This window comes from Trachurus trachurus (genome assembly GCF_905171665.1).
Source record: "Trachurus trachurus genome assembly, chromosome: 3".
NCBI lineage: Eukaryota > Metazoa > Chordata > Actinopteri > Carangiformes > Carangidae > Trachurus > Trachurus trachurus.
Genome location: NC_139893.1, coordinates 2,013,052 through 2,032,496, shown reverse-complemented (window position 1 = coordinate 2,032,496; position 19,445 = coordinate 2,013,052). Strand labels below are relative to the sequence as shown.

Below are 19,445 nucleotides of genomic sequence, written 5' to 3'. Positions count from 1 at the left end.
TGTTCTGTATTATGACCAACACAATATCTGACACATGAAGTAAATAAATTGGCCTTTGGTCACCCCTATATATTATGGTATTAAACTACATCTTTTTATTTAACTCGGCTAGTTAAATCACAGTAGCATATACTGATGTGTTGAACTTACAGGCTTGTTACTAAGTATGTATTAATTATCATGATAAAGGGGTAAAATACGGGAGGACACCGTGCTGAGGCACCGGCCGGTCTGAGCTGCGTTCATGTGCTTACTTTAAAACTCAGTGCAGAGAAGGAAAATGAACCTTTGTGTGTTTGTAAATCAGACCTGGGACGACGTTGATGGAGTCCATCATGGTTTTCACATCAGACATGTCGGCGAGCGGCGTGGTGAACTCCAGCTGAGTGGACAAGGTGAGGTCGGGCTCCTCCGCAGCAAACTCCTCGATCCTGCACGGTGTGGTTAACAAAACAACAAAAAGCTTTGAAGACCGAGGTTTAAAACCAAGTTAAAGGGATAGTTCAACATTTTGGCAAATTGGCCCATCGCCATAATCCCTATAGTCATAGCAGTAGGTTCGTTACCTTTAATTGTCGGTGCAAGCTGTTTTTAGAACGGCGGAGCAGAGCCGTGAGCTGCTCAGAGCTACGCTACGGAGGCTCATTATGGGATTTCTTGGTTTCCCTCATCAAACTCATCAAATACACAATCCAACAACTCCACAACGCTCTGGTGGACAAGTTGTGAGCTGCACATTCACCACGCTATGAGATAATAACACAACGTTACCACACAGAGTTGTTTTAGAGGGAAATTCAGAGACTGTTGATGAAAAACTGTCCCTGAAGGCAACGTGCATCAGTGGTTTTGCATGAATTTCCCTCTAAAACAACTCTGTGTGTTAACGTTGTGTTATTATCTCATAGCGTGGTGAATGTGCAGGTCACAACTTGTCCACGAAAGCGTTTTGGAGTTTTTGGATTGTGTATTTGATGAGTTTAATGAGGGAAACCAAGAAATCCCATAACGAGCCTCCGTAGCGTAGCTCTGAGCAGCTCACGGCTCTGCTCCGCCGTTCTAAAAATAGCTTGCACCTACAATTAAAGGTAACAAACCTACTGCTAAGACTATAGGGATTATGGCAATGGGCCAATTTGCCAAAATGTTGAACTATCCCTTTAAAGACGCTTGTGTCGTGCATCAGGATCAGTCCAATCATATTCACACTGAAAACTCACTTTATTCACACTTTTCTTTGAGCTTTCACCTCAGTTCACCGCAGAAAGCAAGTGAGTGGATTTTATGTCAAACCAATTCTTTGCAAAACCAAGAATTCAAAATGAGTGTGTATACAGTACAAACCATTAGTCTGAGCATTAACACAACATTAGTCTGTTTAAACCACATGCAGCTGTGACGTACTCACTGAGCAGCTTCATATTCACCTTCTAATGGTGGGCATTACTGTCTGTCAACGGAAGGTCAGAGGAATCAACTCAACAACTAAGTGACACCAGGTAGAAACTCTGATCAATACTTCAGATGTGCACTGCAAAAACTCAAAATCTTTCCAAGAAAATGTGTCTTATTTCTTGTCTAAATATCTAATTTCTAGTCAAAACTAATCTCTTTCCACTTAAAATAAGACTCATCACCTAAAAATTCACTTTTCACTTGTTTCAAACAAATTTTCACTTGAAATAAGTAGAAAAATCTGCCAGTGAAAGCAGGTTTTTTGTGCTTGTAATAAGGAAGAAAAACTTGCTCCACTATCAGATTGTTTTAATTATTTCAAATGAAAATATCCTTGAAAGAAGTAAAAAGTGTCTAAAAACAAGCTACTTTTTAATGTGATGAGCCTTATTTTAAGTATAATAATATAAGTCTTATATAAGTATAATTTCAGTATAATGAGATTTGTTTTGACTAGAAATAAGACAACTATTCTTGGTAAGATTTTGAGTTTTTGCAGTGTATCGTGTTTTATTCTACATCTGATCTGAACCATAACAACAATCAGTCTGTAAGACAGACACACACAGGAAACATGAGCACAACCTGACAAAATGCATCCCTGCCTCATTTTAAACATTAGACGTTTGAATTTGGTTCATAATTAGCGTAAGAATTTGTTCATTAGGACCGAAGACGTGTTTTGTGAGAGACACAGTGACCTTTGACCACCAAAATCTAACTGAATACGAATGCGAATGACTTTATTAATCCCCAAAGGGAAATGTATTTGTCTGTCAGCTCCTCTACCATTTGAAGAAGAATTAAAAAGTCTGATGGCTGTGATGTGAATATAAAAGATCTTCTGTATTTCTGTCCTGCAGCCTCAGTTGAAACTTTAATGAGTGCATTCTTTAAAATCTCAAGAAATCTCAAGGAATCACAGAGTTATTCTGTTCAACAGGTCCGGCGGGTAAATACAATTATAAAAAAGTGTAACAAATCTGACAATAAATTAGAATATAAATAAATAATACATAAATAAATACAGCTACAAATAGAAACAAAGTAGAATGGAAATTTATAAAATTAAATAAAGTAAATAAATAACTTTTGGTACTAAAAGACGGCTACTAGAGGACCTGAGAGCTCTCACAGGCTCATATAATAAAAACAAACAGATCTGATAAATACGAAGAAGCAGGACGGATAAGAGCTTTAACCCTCCTGTTGTCCTCCTGGGTCAAGGAAGGAAGAACGAAGGGAAGGAAGGAAGGAAGGAAGGAAGGAAGGAAGGAAGGAAGGAAGGAAGGGGGAAAGGAAGGAAAAGAGAGAAGGATGGAGGAAGGGAACAGATTGGGTCAATTTGACCCAGAAGGAGAGCAGGAGGGTTAAGAACCAGAGAGAAAACCTTAAAGGGATAGTTCACCCAAAATTCAAATTTCACTCATTATCTACTACTCACCCTCATGTGGACTAAGGGCTGGGAGAAGTTTCAGAGTCCTCCGTGCCTTCTCTGAGTTACAGGGGGTCTCGGTGTAGCAGTGCATGTCCATATAACGGTTGCAAATGGATACCAACTGTCTTCGTAACAAAAAGACACACCAAAAAACATCCAAATACCTCCATGCTGCTCGTATGTAATGTCTGTCTTGTATTGAAGCTCCGACATGAGAAATTGTTACGAAAAAAATTAAATGCGTCTATATTTTAAGCTTGTTTGTAGCGGAAGCTCCCAGTGTCTCAGTTCACTGCTCTTCCTGTGTCAGTGCAAATCACTTTTTTTTCAGAACAATTTCTCATGTCGGGGCTTCAATACAAGACGGACATTACAGACGAGCACTATGGAGGTATTTGGATGTTTTTTGGTGTCTTTTTGTTACGAAGACAGTTGGTATCCAGGGGAGGGTGAGTAGATAATGAGTGACATTTGAATTTTGGGTGAACTATCCCTTTAAAATGGATTGTAAACCCAGTCTGAACTCTGTTTGTGTCTCAGGACGTCTTATCTCTCTCTGACCTTGAGGAAGAGCCTCTTGTCTCTGCTGCGGTGGACCTCCTGTGCCGTCTCGATCAGCTCCTTGGAGGCGTCCAGCGCGCGGCCGCAGCCCAGCAGCTGTCGGTACAGAGCCTCCAGCTTCCCCTTCTTCTCCTCCTCCAGCCCGGCCGCTCGGTCGTCGTAGCGATGGGACAGGGTCTGCAGCACGTCGTTGTAGTGCTGCTCCAGGTGCTGCTCCCGACGCCCAAAGTTCTCCTGCACAGACACACACACACACACACACTGGTTTCAACCGTTTGTTCTGCACAAAAACACTTTTGCACTGACTCACTTTACTTATGCTTAACATGTATATAGAAAATTAACTTAATTCATAAGCTTCTATTTGAGTCCAAGATAGTCTTTCTACTAGCTACTGGAAAGCTACAGGCTGTCTCCAAACAATGCAACACCTATTGTGAAAAACTACATGTTAACTGGTATGATCAGAAACCATTCTATTTCTGGTCTCCCCAAAGTGAACAGATAGATAGAGAAGACCGTTGGCCACAGCAAGTGGGGCTTTGGAGATAGAAAGGCTATCTTGGTTTCAAATGGAAGCTTATGAATTAAGGAAGTTTTCTATATACATGTTAAGCATAGATATTCTCCATAAAGTGATGAAATAATAATTTTCATGAGAATTTGTCAGGCGAACAGTACTTTTTTTTTTGTCTTTTTTGGGATGTTGAGGGTGATATCTTAAAATCGAGTTGCAACAAACCCCAGAATCTTATTTTCATGCCTCCCCCTATGTGTCAAGATACTCTCTGCCAAATAGCAACTAATTATAGTTGTATGACTATTTATGCCATTGTAGTACCTAAATATTTGCATTTACATCATTTCTCCAGCAGAATGACCCCAGAAAGGGGTTTTGGCCCCTGTAGCTTTCCAGCAGCTAGTTGACCGGGTTGTCCACCCAGGTTTTAATCCTTGAAGTCCCTAGAGATCATTTCTGCTGTCAAACCTTTTACAACGCTCCGTGTCCGTTTTCCAAAAACCTGGGATTTTGCCCCCTGGGTACTTTACCATAAACGCACAATAACAAGAGCACATAAGATCATCTCTGCTCCAACCACCTGTTTCAACCGTCGCCCTCTGGCCGGCGCTTTAGGTCCATATCAACTAAAACAACCCGGTTCAAAAACAGCTTTTTCCCACTGCCATCAGGTCAGTGAACTCCTCTCATCTTCAAACTCTGTCTGTGTTATATTAAATGTATATAATGTCATGTATGTTTTGCCCATTTAGTGCTGCCTTACAACAGTTATTGAAAGTCTGTTCACAATATGGCTTCGACTTTGACATCAAATACACTGCAACTAAGAGCAACATTATGATTGTCAGAGGTAAAGGTGAGAGGAAATAAGTTTTTTTTTATCTGGTTCTGTTCTTAAAGAACGTAATGAAGTGAAATATCTTAGTCATCATATTGTAAACGATATGTCTGATGATAAAGACATAAACAGACGGTGTCGGAGGCTTTACCTGCAGGCCAACATGCTTGCACGGAAGTTCAGTATGTGCACTAGTAATGTACTCCTGTACTGTACTTGTGTCTGGTGAAATGAAATGTAAATGGTCGTGTGAAAAAGAATTTCCCTCGAGGGAGAATAATAAATGTCTAAAGTCTGAAGTCTCCCCTATATACTGCACTTATGGCGCGTTTACAGTCGTAAATACAGTCGTATTATTATTATAGTCTGTATGTAAAATGTCTGGTCTGATGCATGTTAAATTAAACTCCATGATGTTTGGTGCCACACAGTGACAGTACTATGAGCCACTATGCTGTGCCGAAAGCAAATTCTGCCGACTTGTAGTGCAGTCCTTAATAAATGAAATGAAATGAAATAAGGTGTGCACGAATCAAAGGTAGATAAGATAGAGTGTAGGAAGAGGGAACAAGCTCAGAGAGCTAAATATGTCAAGCCTCCACCCACAGCAACTTTTAGAATAGTATCTCAAAATAAAAAGGAATTTTGGGCACAAATGACAAAGAGAAACGTGTATTCATACAGTAACAAAAGTTACAGGTGAGCAATTAGATGTGTCTTGAAGCACCTTCATATAAAACATTTTATGGATGAACATTTTTTTCCTAGATGAGAGTATCTATTCCATCATATTGCACCTTTATAACGTATTGAAAATTTCCCTCTGCATGTAAAACAGTTGGGAGGATGGAGATGTAGAACTAAGTTGTCGAGAGAGTGAAATAAATAAAATAAATCTATCTATCTATCTATCTATCTATCTAGGAAGCAATGAAGTAATATATATATAAATATAAAATCGACACCTTGACCTTTATTTCTGTCTTTGAGTTCAATAAAACTTACGTAATAACAGTAAAAGTCGTATTCCCTACTGCTTCTCACACAGCCATGAAACAATAACTCAAAGTGAAACCACAGTCCTGCAGTGTGATGACGTTTATTTACCTCCACAGTCAGAAAGATTTCCTCCAGGTGACCTGCAAAGTTTTCCATCTCAGCAACTTTCCCCTGCAGCCGGTTCCTGGTGGAGACCATCTCATCCTGGGAAGAGTCAGAGAATCAATAACTGTTCCAAAAGTATTAAACTATAGGACGTTGGTCCACCACAAGTGTTTTCAATGGTTTGTTTTGACACATGTTGGTCTGACAAATTAAATAAAAATATACACATAATGTATAATTTAACCTTTATTTAAAGGGATGGTTCAACATTTTGGCAAATTGGCCCATTGCCATAATCCCTATAGTCATAGCAGTAGGTTCGTTACCTTTAATTGTCAGTGCAAGCTGTTTTTAGAACGGCGGAGCAGAGCCGTGAGCTGCTCAGAGCTACGCTACAGAGGCTAATTATGGGATTTCTTGGTTTCCCTCATCAAACTCATCAAATACACAATCCAACAACTCCACAACGCTCTGGTGGACAAGTTGTGAGCTGCACATTCACCACGCTATGAGATAATAACACAACGTTACCAGACAGAGTTGTTTTAGAGGGAAATACAGAGACTGATGATGAAAAACTGTCCCTGAAGGCAACGTGCATCAGCGGTTTTGCATGAATTTCCCTCTAAAACAACTCGTAACGTTGTGTTATTATCTCATACACTGCAAAAACTCAAATATCTTACCAAGAACATTTGTCTTATTTCTAGTGAAAATGTCATATCAAGTCAAAACAAATCTCATTCTACTTAGAATAAGACTCATCACATTAAAAAGTAGCTTGTTTTTAGACACTTTTTACTTCTTTCAAGCAAATTTTCACTTGAAATAAGTAGAAAAATCTGACAGTGGAGCAAGTTTCTGCTTTCACTGGCAGATTTTTCTACTTATTTCAAGTGAAAATGAGTTTGAAACAAGTGAAAATGATCTAAAAACAAGTAAATTTTTGGGTGATGCGTCTTATTTTAAGTGCAAAGAGTTTAGTTTTGACTAGAAATGAGACATTTTGACAAGAAATAAGACAAATATTCTTGATAAGATTTTGAGTTTTTACAGTGTAGCGTGGTGAATGTGCAGGTCACAACTTGTCCACCAGAGCGTTGTGGAGTTGTTGGATTGTGTATTTGATGAGGGAAACCAAGAAATCCCATAATGAGCCTCCTTATAGCTCCCTGAATTTCAAAATGTTCAAGCAACTAAATAATAACTAAAGGTGTGGATCCAGAGAACAGGGATGAATGTGGTGAACTGTTTCCTATAGAATAGGATAGATATATTATGTATTATGTATTATTATCCACAGCTGTGTTTAGAGTTCCCACCTCGGTTCCTCGGTCCCTGAACACATCATCATCATCATCATCATCATCTTGGTTTCCATCCTCGGCTCCTGTGGGAGAAGGAGAGTCTTCCTCACACGGCTCAAAGCGAAGGGACTCGTTGGTGCCGACGGAAAACCTCTGGAAGGTGGAGATGTCTCGGGTCGCCGTGACGACGCCTCCTCCTCCTCCTCCTCCTCCTCTGGATGAAGATGAAGAGCCGTACGGGTCCATGGACGCTTCCTCTTCTGTGATCACGTCCAGTCGACCTCCTCTGATCTCATACAGGTCCATGAGGACAGAGACTCTGAGACGACGACAAGGACACAATTAAGACTTTTCATTGATCCCACGTCGGGAAATTCACTTGTAACAGCAGCAAAGAAAGAGAACAGGATGTGTAAAGGAGCAAGGAATACAAATATAAAGAATTTACTATGCACAAAATATATATGTAAGAAACTTAAGGTAACACTTTACAATAAGGGTCCCTTAATTTACGTTAGTTAGTACATTATGAAGCATTAATATATAAACTAATGTGTTAATTAATGCTGAGTAATGCATACATAATGATAACTAATTATTATTCAACTTTTATTATGACTTAATAATTTATTAACCCTCTATGGTACCATGATACGACTTTTTGGCCTGTCACATCTCCACAATTCATCCCATTTAATGCTGTAATACTTTAAAAAAGAGAGGAGACCTTAGAGAACCAATAACAATGCTTTAATTTATCACATGACTTTCAAGAAGCCATACTGAAACCCTTTTTTGCAGACTTTTTCAAAGGAAACAGGTTTGCCATTTTGCTCCACTAAAACGGTCTGAAAACAGACAGTAACTTCCTGGCCCTTTTTCATCTGGAAAAAAATATATTTACACTAATAGATTAATAAAGTTTAATTTTTAATAGTTCAATGCAATTTATTTTAAATAATGGAAACTTGTTAAAATGCACCTGTTGCCCGAAAGCAACAACGTACCATTATAGAAAATTGCAATGTTGCCTTGAGGCGACAGTGGACCATTATGGAATCAATATTACATTATGAGACTATGGTAGTGTGTGTTTAGGTGTAAATATAATGTTCACAAACATATAATTCATCATCATTTTGTTTTTTATCCTTAATAAATGTGATTTTGGATGCAGTAAAGTAAACATCAGGCTATTATGATGATGATGAGGAAGATGAGAATGAGAATTGGGATGAGGATGAGGCCAGTGAAGGTGAAAGTCTACAGAGACTGGTGTTTCTAATACAGTAGATGATGAACCGTAATGGTACAATGTTGCTACAGGCAACAAATCCCAAAACTTCCAAAAATAAATAATTTTTAAACATTTCTTTAGATTATGTTTATTTAGTCTATTTTGAGACATAAAAACACTCCAAACATTTTTTTCCCCACTGGCATCATAATGCAGCGTACCGTAGAGGGTTAAATACAAACTAGGCTATATAAATGTATATAGCCTATATATATATATATATATATATATATATATATATATATATATATATATATATATATATATATATATATATATGTTGTTTGGTGAAAGATATTGCAGAGTGTGGGTGGTCATGAAAGAACGGCTAGCAAGGTAAAAATGCACAAGAATAAATTATGCAGAAAAGAAAACAACTGGGTGAGGTAATGGAGAAAGTGCTGTGTGCAAAAAGTTTCTTGATCCACTGCATTAAACTTGTGTTTGGTTTTTATTCTGGACTCCATAAAAATAAACTACTTCAAACATCCAATAGAACAACACAACAACACGTGACGTGACGTCTCATATTAACTACACTACTACTTCACACCTGAACGGAGCAAACAACAGACTGTGCAGCAGCAGAACAAATAAAACTGTTGATTAAATTAAACCATCTATAGAGACTTTAGTAGCTGATATGAGATCAGTTTTTACCTGGACGGGTCAGTGCTGCAGTGGGTTCAGGCCAACAGACTGTGACTGTGACTGACTCAGCTCAGCTTCACCAGCAGCTGCGACTAAAATAGAAGTAAAGCAGCTCCAGTGTCAGAGCAGAGGCATGACAAACATCCAGGGGGAGGAAGAAAAAGATAAAAGAAAATAAAACCTTTATTATTTCACAGATTAAAACTTCACATCAAACCGATCTGACCAGTTGGAGGCTGAGATTGGTCAACAGCATTAAAACCATCTTTAAATTAGAGCCGGATTCTTAATTTCTTGGTGATTAAAGTGATCTGGAATTGGAAATCCCCGAACATGTGATTCAAAGGTTAAAGTTGAACACAATGACTCGGTGCTGCGTTCACGGCTCCTCGTAAAACTCCCAATTCCCTTTCTCAAACTCTTTTATGGATGTTCATCTCATTCATCCAACCTTCTCATGTGAACATATAATGGTTAATACGTTGTTAGATGCTATTACTAGTAATCTAATCAGCAATAATAACCTAATACAAGTGTCCAGTGGGTAATAGTAAATAACTAAGAACGCAAAAAGTCTCACTACTACGCACTAGTTTAACATTAGACCTATTTTAGATATAATTTATATTTTAAACCGACCTGTGCCCTTCAAGGACTCAGTCGCTGAAATTAGGAGTAGCCTACTATGAGATATACAGTTTTTCCTATGATGTGTAAATGACGCGATGTTCATCAACAGGAAGGTGAACAACAACAAACAACAGCGCTAAAAGTAACGTAAACGCGGTTATTCTTGTTTTTTGGGGGGTTAATTAATGTAAACACAGCTACACTACTTACATTTTATCTTTAATCTAAACATTTACGACCATTAAATGTAACATAACAACAACTATTCAGTTTACTTTCGGTTGTTCGACGTAACTTAATGGTACGATCGCTGCTTGTCCCGACATTTCCGGGGGAACCTGAACGCAGCGCGCGTCAGACAAATGGCGGCCGTTGTAAACAGAGGCAGCGGCGGCAGCAGCAGCTCCTCAGCAGCTCCGCGGAGGCCGAAGTGAAGCAGCTAGCCGTGTTCAGGGGGTCGTTGAGGATGAACTCGGTGGAGTGTGAGCGGATGGACAGTCTGGAGGGCTGGGTGGCCGTCCGGAGCAGCCTCTTCCAGGAGCCCGAGCCCTTCAAGCTGCGCTTCATCGTCCAGTGGAGCGTCATCGAGTCCAAGTTCGCCGTCACCTGCCACAACCGGACGCTGCAGCGGCAGGCGAAGCGAAGAGCCGCCGAAGCCGAAGTTGAAGTTGTCGAAGTCGAAGCCGAAGTTTCCGCCGCGGACGCCCCTATGAGCTGGGCGGGGCTGTTCTCCGTCCGCGACCTGCGACACCTCCACCAGCAGTTCGCCGGCGTGGCCGACGTGCTGGAGGCCTGCTTCCCCGACCTGTCCGACTTCGAGGAGGGGAACATCTGGGACCTGCTGCTCTTCATCAACCGGAAGTCCGCTCCAGGTGAGGGTTGTTAGTTCATGTTCCAGTCAGGGGCGTTTCTAGACACTCTGGAGGCCCCTGGCAAGAGGTAAACATGGAGGGCCCCCACCCCCAACCGGGACCACAAACATTAAAGCAGAAGTAAGCTGAATGTTTGTGTTTAAGGGACAACGAGGAGTTTTGGAAAGTGTTTTCACACTACATTTATGAGCCTCCGCACCGTGAAATTCTTTGACCGGTGCAAGACAGACTCATGTTTTCATTCATCAAGAATTAAAGTCAGAGGTTGGAAGACGATCACATACCGTGGTAGTCCCGACCATAAACGGCGAAACCGAAAGTAAAGAAACTCTGGTCGGCTCGCCCAGCATTTCCGCCACCACTAATAATAACAAAATAACGATAGAGACAAAACGATATATTTATCGAAAATGGACCCATTAACAAGTGGTAACGTAGATTCATCCACATTAACGTGAGACTTTTTTATAACCAAATAGAAACTCCTCATTGTCCCTTTAATATAGGCTAAGTCTTATCTTCCGACTGCAATCACTTTTATAGAGTGTTTGGTCTGAAACACGGGTCTGTCAGTCACTCTGCTCTGCTCTGAGCCCAGGAGAAAACTTTCCTTGTATCCTACAACCTTTATCCAATGAGGAGAGAGAACGGCATAAAGGGGCGGTCCTCTCTGTGTGTGCAGCCAAGGGATGCGCGTGAATGTGGTGACGTAGGGACGAGGGCGGGGACTGCTAACTCCATCTGCTGACAGGAAGTTAGACAAAACCACCGGATCGCTTACTGAAGCTTTAAAGCAGAAGTGAGTGATATATTTGTGTTAATATAAGTCTTAAATAGTTATATCTTCCGACAGCAATCACTTACATAGAGTGTTTGGTCTGAAACACGGGTCTGTCAGTCCCTCTGCTCTGCTCTGAGCCGAAGAGAAAACATTTATCGTATCCTACAGTTTTTATCCAATGAGGAGAGAGAACGGCATGCAGGGCTGTGTGTGCAGCCAAGGAACGCTGTGAATGTGGTGACGTAGCGACGAGGACTGTTATGGTGCGTTCAAGGAAACTCGTATTTTTCCGACCGTGAAGTCGTACCAGTTCGATCTGGTACGAGTTCACCGGTCGGAAGTTACGAGTGGCCGTTATAGTGACTTTCACCGGTAAAACAGGTCGGAAAAACACGAGTGGGTTGCCTGGAACACTACAAAGTCGTAAGTTGTGACTTGAAGCTGTAATTTACGATTTCAAAAGCCTGCCTGGAACGCAGCATTAGCGAAAACGACCGGATCACTCACTTCTGCTTTAAACTGTCAATGAATCCAAAATTCCCAAACCATTGATGATTAAATTCTGCATACTATGCCAACGCAGTCTCATATAAAATGTACCTTGGCTACGTTGGTCCAAAGTGCAAAAACATAGAGGGTTTACATACAATAACTGATCGCTTTCACACCAAAAGCTTCCAAAGCGTCAAAAACGCTCGAGGGTGCTCTTCAGACAAGACAGCTCCCAAAACGGCAAATATTTTCAGCCGCTTTGGCCGCTCGTCACATGACTGACGTCAAAGTTCGATTGCACTGGTCATTGGGGAGCCGAAATACAAAAGTCGCCGGGCTCTTATTGAAAATGAATTGACTTCCGGCGTTTTGACGCTTTGGAAGCTTTTGGTGTGAACGCACAGTAAATCTTAAATTGTATGACTGTTATCGTTTTGCGTCCAAGTCATGTGACTCTCAAGTTTCTGGCCGTGAGAACAAAAACATAGCAAATATTTCTGTCATTTTTAGTGGAAAAATCAATATTTTGGGGTAGTTTCTGCATAAAAATGCCCTTTGATTACATTACTAGCATTTTTTCAGATCTAGTAAACATTCCTTCATGGCTGGACTCTTCAGTTTTTTTTATTTATAAATCTATTTATTCCATCTTTTCAGACATTCTGGTTCTTGATTTCTGATTCTATATGGAATTTTTTCCATTTCCAAAATATTATTTATAGTTAATTTCCAGTTATTAAAAGAGCTGCTATTCTGAGTATCATAAGTATTTGTCTTTTTCTGTTGTAAGTTCAGCTGGTGTTATTCCTAAAACAATGCATTGCGGTTCCAATGTGTTTTTAAATTGGAAAATCAAGAAAATTGATTCTATAATTATTTTCCAGGTCCAGGTGATGATGATGATGAAGATGGCGACCACCGGGACTTTGACTCGCCGTGTCGGAGGCTGGAGAAGTACTTCAGCACCGCCATCGACGTGTGCGGACGGAAAATAGTTCTGGACACGTTGTTCGGCCAGGACGAGCGCGACGTGGAGGAATACTTCGAGAACCTGCAGGAGTTCAGGAGGAAGACCATGCAGGACGAGATGAGCCGGGCCAAGGCTCACCTGAGACAGGTGAGGAGGAGCTGTCATCAACCACAGTACTACATGTTTAAAGGGATACCCCAACATTTTTTTTTTTCGTGTCTTGCCTCACTCCCGAGTCCATGACCAGCAGATAGACACCATCCGTTCGACTGTGCGTGCAGTAACAAGGGAGATAGAGTCGTATCGCCCGTAATTAGCTTAGCTCAAACACTGGAAGTGTATAGGTAGTGTTAGCCTGCCTCCACCTAAAGTCACTAATTAGCTTAGCTCAAACACTGGAAGTGTATGGGTAGTGTTAGCCTGCCTCCACCTAAAGTCATCAGAGAAACTCTTCAGCAACTCTAAACAGAAACCGGCGGGCCGATCTTCGTCTCAGAGCTGACAAAACTCTCCGGTAAGGCATCTTGAGCGGTCAAATGCCGCTAACGGGACGAGATCGGTCAAAACGGAGGGTTCAAGCAAAGACGGTTTATTTTGGTTCAAGCTAGCTACATCGAGGGTAGGTTAGCTTCCTATTTCAAAGTAAAAGCACAAATTCTATCGTCATGGTTTTCTGTATGTAAAGGGCAACAGGTGTTTTATTTTGTGAAAGTAACCGGAAGTGCGTTGGTCACAACGGCTAGCTTGAGTAGCGCCGAATTCGTCCGAACAAAATTGTAAACAGCTGGTATTTAGACAAATTAACGACACACTGCTGATCTAAACGGCTACTTTCTCACCTAAACATGTTTGAAATGTGGATAAAGTGATATATTTACAGAGTTTAGAGCTAAAATGAATTAGCGGTGCGCCAGCTCTGCCCGTATCTCCCTTGTTACTGCACGCACAGTCGAAAGGATGGTGTCTATCTGCTGGTCATGGACTCGGGAGTGAGGCAAGACACGGAAAAAAAAAAGTTTTTGTATCCCTTTAATAAGTTCAGATTTACCAGCTGCACCTTTAATGTGATGCACACACATTGATGGATCAGTTACAATGCCGTTGCAAATGTATTATTATTGTTATTTTATAAGTTTAAAAGAGTTTTTCTTGGTTTTGAAGTCAATGCTGCTTCTTCCTCTGATCCACAGTTCAACTAACTCTGAATTAATTTATTTATCTGTCTTTACTCTTCATCACACAGACACCAAGTGACACAGCACAAGTTTTGTTTTGCTCATAGAAAATATAAAAGACAGAAGAACAGTGTTTTCTCTGAGTATCCTCTTCTCTAACCCTCCTGCCTGAGGCGTCGCAGCCCAAACTCTGACAGGTTATTACATCATAATATTATCAGGGGGAGTTTATCGCTTCTAAAATAAGAAGGAAAAGCAGATTTAGTGAATCTTGGAGAAACCTGTGAGCTTAGTTATGATGCAGGAGCAGGACTAGCACCACACAGTGAGAACAGGCCGACAGTGACGCAGCAAAGTCCTGTTGTAGAAACGCTCCACATGTTGCATCACAACCAGAGCTCGTGTTTGTTTTTCAGCCTCTGACCCTTTAACCTTTATTTGAATTACAGTGATTTGAAAACAGAAATGTAACAGGAGTCGTGTTGTTGTACAATCACAGTCTCCTACTACTTCACCCTCCAGCCTGAACCTGATGTAACTTTAGTTTTTCTTTCTTTCAATGGTCTTTTTGTGGATTCATGAATTTATTTATTTATTTGCACCATAAATAATTGTCCCGTGGGCAAAAACCGGCCCATCAGAGGGTCCAATCCGGTCGCAGGATGAATTTTCCAAGTATGAAAGTTACATAGAAGACAGAAGAGACATCATGTTGTTGAAATTTCAGATATTTCAGGCTGTTCTAATGTTTTGTAATAGGAGACTTGGACTTCTTCTTTGCTCTAAAACAAAGGGAAAAATTAAAAGTTCTTGTTATTTACAGTATATTAAAGGAATAGTTTACCAAAAAATGAAATTCATGAAAGTCATTAGTGCCTCCCCCTCATGCTGATGATGAATACTCCAAAGTACTTTTTTATTCCTCAAAGTGCATCTGGAGACCCGGGAGGCCGGTTCGTAGTCCAACCAAAACTTTATATGAGAGTAATAGGGCCCGACACAAAAACCTCCATAAAACTACACAACAACCATTTAATATTCCTCCACACTGCTCGTCCACTGCAATCCAAGTGTTCTGAAGGGAGATAGTCCAGAGTTTACTGGAAACTACCTCATTTAGGACATTTTTACAGCCTAAACAGATTGCACTTTGACGTTCATGTGCCCCAGGCAAATTCATTACAGGACTGTTTAGGCTTAAACAGTCCCGGATTGAATTTGCCTGGTGGTGCACTCTGGACTATTTGGTTTTTGATCTGTGGATAGGAGAAGTTCAATTATTGATCGAGCTGATCAGGTGTCAACAGGCTCCGTGGTCTCACAACATCTGAAGCCTTTGATATGGAATGGTTCATTAAACCAGTTTTTCAGTGGTGAATGTCAGAGGAATCCAGAGCTGCATCTTAAAGGGATAGTTCAACATTTTGTCAAATTGGCCCATTGCCATAACCCCCTATAGTCGTAGCAGTAGGTTCGTTACCTTTAATTGTCGGTGCAAGCTATTTTTAGAACGGCGGAGCAGAGCCGTGAGCTGCTCAGAGCTACGCTACGGAGGCTCATTATGGGATTTCTTGGTTTCCCTCATCAAACTCATCAAATACACAATCCAACAACTCCACAACGCTCTGGTGGACAAGTTGTGAGCTGCACATTCACCACGCTATGAGATAATAACACAACGTTACCACACAGAGTTGTTTTAGAGGGAAATACAGAGACTGTTGATGAAAAACTGTCCCTGAAGGCAACGTGCATCAGAGGTTTTGCATGAATTTCCCTCTAAAACAACTCTGTGTGGTAACGTTGTGTTATTGTCGACTAAAGGGATTATGGCAATGGGCCAGTTTGCCACAATGTTGAACTATCCCTTTAAAGATAAAGATGTTGACGTTGCGTCTTGGTCCTCGTCCTGCAGCTGCTGCAGAGCCACGGCGCCGTGGACAGGATGGTCGCTCTGCTCGGCATCTACGAGGAGGAGGACGAGTCCTACCAGGACCTGGTCACCGTGGCAACCACCTTCTTCCAGTACCTGCTGCAGCCGTTCAGGGACATGAGGGAGCTGGCCTGCCTCTACAAGATGGAGATCCTGGTACACACACACACACACACACACACACACACACAGTCAGCAATGTGTTTATGATGCGTTACATTCGTATATACAGAGATAAACACTTCACAAGTTGTTTTAATGTCTAAATATTTAAAGCAGAAGTTAGTGTTGTCACGATACCAACATGTTGGTACCGGTATCGGTACCAACATGTTTTTCGATACTTTTCGGTACTTTTCCAAATAAAAAGAGAACACACAAACATTTTTATTATTGGCTTATAATAGAAAATCTTAGAACTATAACATATGCATAAGTAAATAATCACTAAATCAGTAAACAGTCACTGCTGCTGCAGGATTAAAATTCTATATCTATATTAATCTGAACTCTTCCTAAATTAAAACATTAGTCAACTGGTCTGTTTAAAAATGAATATCAACTTGTTTTCTTTGCATTATTTGAGGTCTGACAACACTGCATCTATTTTTGTTATTTGGGAGAAATTGTTATCAGTGGTTTATAGAATGAAACACAAACGTTAATTTTACTCAAACACACACCTATTGTTTCCCATACGTAATTCAAGATTCAATTCAATTTATTTCACACACATACAACAGCATCTGCAGAGCATCTTAGATACATATTACGTTTAGCTGCAGTGTGCGAAAACGGGTCACCCCAAGGAAGCCACTCAAGGCTCATAGTAGGGGGCCCTCAGACATACCATAACATACATTGAGTACATGCCAAAACAGACACACAAACAAACATCAAGCACAAGCAGTTCGTTAATTCATCTCCGCATAGTGCTCCTTCGCTGTGTTCACTCACTCACTCACTCACTCACTCACACAGAGAGAGAGAGAGAGAGAGAGAGAGCATGCCAGTGGTGGTGCGCGGTAAAAACTTATCAACCAGCAGTGTTTGAATGAATGAATTTATTTATTTAAAACAGGGACAATGCACAAAAAACATTAATCTTGTAAAACAAGAAGAGATGTTTACATTTTGAAGGTATTTTTTTTCTGAATTAGCTGTCCAAGAGTTTGAGTCCTAAAAAACATTGTGAAAGTGTGTGAATTTATTCATTTTATTAAAAAACAAAGATGAACCGGTACATAAAAAAGAAAAGAAGATTGTTGTTTTGGTTTTTTGAGAGTGGAGCAATGTTTTTTTTTTTTTTTATTATTATAAACTTTGCCTTTTATTTCTTATCCCAGCCTATTTTGAATACTGTTGTATCATAGTGGTCTATAGTCTTTATCACAAACTACAACTGTTACGTTATAAGTGTCACTGATGTAAATGGTTACAGCTTGAAGTGGCGGTGAGGTGTTGAAAAATATTGAGAAGGTCTTGAAAAAGTCTTAAAAAGGTTTTAGAATTAACTTCAAGATTCCTGTATAAGTGGGTTAAGTGTATGTGTGTAATAAGTGTGTGTAAACTGGTTTACTGTGGTTGCTGTCCTTCCTGCAGAAGTCTCTGGAGTTCGAGGACTTGGGTCCCAGGAGAATCGCGGCTCTGGAGAAGGAGGCGGAGGAGTGGAGGAGCAAAGCAGAAGACGCCGTGGCCTCGATCCAGGACATCACCGTCACCTACTTCACACAGACTTCAAAGGCCCTGGCTGGTACGATGTCACCGCTGCTGCTGCTGCTGCTGTGTTTACGTCTCTTATTTGTGCATGGACGGATTCATTAATTACTGGTCTGTGGTTCATTATGAGTCATTTACTCTGCTCACATGGGAAAAGGATGAAAAGTGCTGCAGGGTCACGACGAGCTGCAGACAAACAACATGTGACCTGATATTCAAGGAAAAATGAAAAGCCCATGTACAGTACTAACTGCCCTACAAAGGCAAAGTGTTGTATCTATATTTTTTCTTTTTCTTTTTTTTTTTGACCAATGTGGCATATTCGCTTCAATCTGGTAGAATTTGATATTGGTACTGCTAAGATTTCTAGTGAGAGTTATTGGGCTTTTTATTTTGCTGTCCATCCAAAAAAGCACTGTGAAACCAAGGCAAAGTGCAGTATCTGCGAAGAGTAACTGTACTCCCTACATCCTATAATTTACTCTATGATTCTATTGGAGTAAAACCAAGCCAAAGTGCCGTATCTGTAGCTAATACCAAGCCAAAGTGCAGTATCTGCACCAAAAACAAGGCAAAGTGCAGCATCTGCACCAAAACCAAGGCAAAAGTGCCGTATCTGCCATAAAACGGTCAAAATTGGTCAGAAAGACAAACTACAAAATACATTTAATTCACCTCTATTACATGGCTTGAAGTACCAGTCTATTAATCTTAATCTTGATGGAAAAATGAGTAAATGTGACTTCTTTTGTTCAAATGTTCCTACTTAAAACATTGTAAAATGAAAGGCAGAGTAATAGCTTAGAGAATATGTTAACACAATTGTCCAAATACATGTTTTTGTTTAGCTCTGTAAGTGTAATGGTATTGAAATGACTTTGTATGTTTCTCCCTGATAAAAACAAAACAAAACAAAAAATTAATTTAATTCAGTCCACCTTTATCTAATCAATTATAGACTTGGTAGTTATGATAGTTGTTTATGTCTAAAGCGTTTATACAACCAGGCTTCTTACGGATCCTTAAAAAGTCTTAAAAGGCGTTGAATTCATTAATCTAAAAATTGGCATTAAAATGTCTTAAATCAATTTTTCAAAGGTCTTAAAAATGTTAACACATGGTAAGTGGGATTTTATGGTTGTAATTAGTCTCAAATCTCAAAATAATTGGTAACATTTTGACATAGAGAAGTTAGTGGCGGCTAAATCTCTCACCGCCACCAGCTCAGGACTTTTTATGCATTTATTTTGAAAGGACAGCTGTGGAAAACTCGTGCGAGTTTGTAGTTTTCACCAAAGTCCGTACTTTTAATGGAAACACACAGAACTCAAATTTCTTTTAATGCGCATCATTTCCCAGTTATTTGAATCACTTTGGATGGAAACATACGAATGAGCAAACGTGTCCTTTTTAGTTTATCATCTCCTCTCCACAACTATACAGCTGTTAAATGATGTCACTCACTCACTCATAGTCCCCCCCCCCCCCCCCCCAATCATTCATGTAGCAGTCACTTTACCTTGGATCACATAGGAAAGTGGGTAAAATTGTCCCTAACCCTATGTAATAGATGTGGTGACGTTTTTGTTTTTTCTGCATTTGTGTTTAATGTGAAGTCTGTCTTAAATTTCATTTCAAGTGGCTTTAAAAACGTCTTAAAAAGTCTTAAATTTAACTTGGCTTAAGCTGTAGGAACCCTGAC

At 40.2% G+C, this 19,445-nt stretch overlaps 2 protein-coding genes and 1 long non-coding RNA gene across 3 annotated transcripts in view; 1 reads left to right on the top strand and 2 right to left on the bottom strand.

Annotated features, from left to right (window-relative positions):
• Positions 1-9,347, bottom strand: part of fsd2 (fibronectin type III and SPRY domain containing 2) — a 29,628-nt gene extending 20,281 nt beyond the window's left edge. Inside the window, exons 1-6 of the mRNA XM_083996904.1 lie at positions 9,181-9,347; positions 7,239-7,542; positions 5,920-6,015; positions 3,455-3,688; positions 1,428-1,450; positions 310-431 (exon numbers count right to left, since the gene is read on the bottom strand). Coding sequence (XP_083853030.1) covers positions 310-431; positions 1,428-1,450; positions 3,455-3,688; positions 5,920-6,015; positions 7,239-7,529 — 766 coding nt within the window. The 5' untranslated portion in view covers positions 7,530-7,542; positions 9,181-9,347. The remainder of the gene's footprint in view (positions 1-309; positions 432-1,427; positions 1,451-3,454; positions 3,689-5,919; positions 6,016-7,238; positions 7,543-9,180) is intronic.
• LOC311005308 overlaps positions 1-19,445 on the bottom strand; it is a 457,476-nt gene that overhangs the window by 294,283 nt on the left and 143,748 nt on the right. The gene's annotated exons all lie outside the window — the stretch shown is intronic.
• whamm (WASP homolog associated with actin, golgi membranes and microtubules) overlaps positions 9,767-19,445 on the top strand; it is a 39,088-nt gene continuing 29,409 nt past the window's right edge. The window contains exons 1-5 of the mRNA XM_083996790.1: positions 9,767-9,830; positions 9,862-10,673; positions 12,831-13,063; positions 16,007-16,180; positions 17,627-17,777. Coding sequence (XP_083852916.1) covers positions 10,100-10,673; positions 12,831-13,063; positions 16,007-16,180; positions 17,627-17,777 — 1,132 coding nt within the window. The 5' untranslated portion in view covers positions 9,767-9,830; positions 9,862-10,099. The remainder of the gene's footprint in view (positions 9,831-9,861; positions 10,674-12,830; positions 13,064-16,006; positions 16,181-17,626; positions 17,778-19,445) is intronic.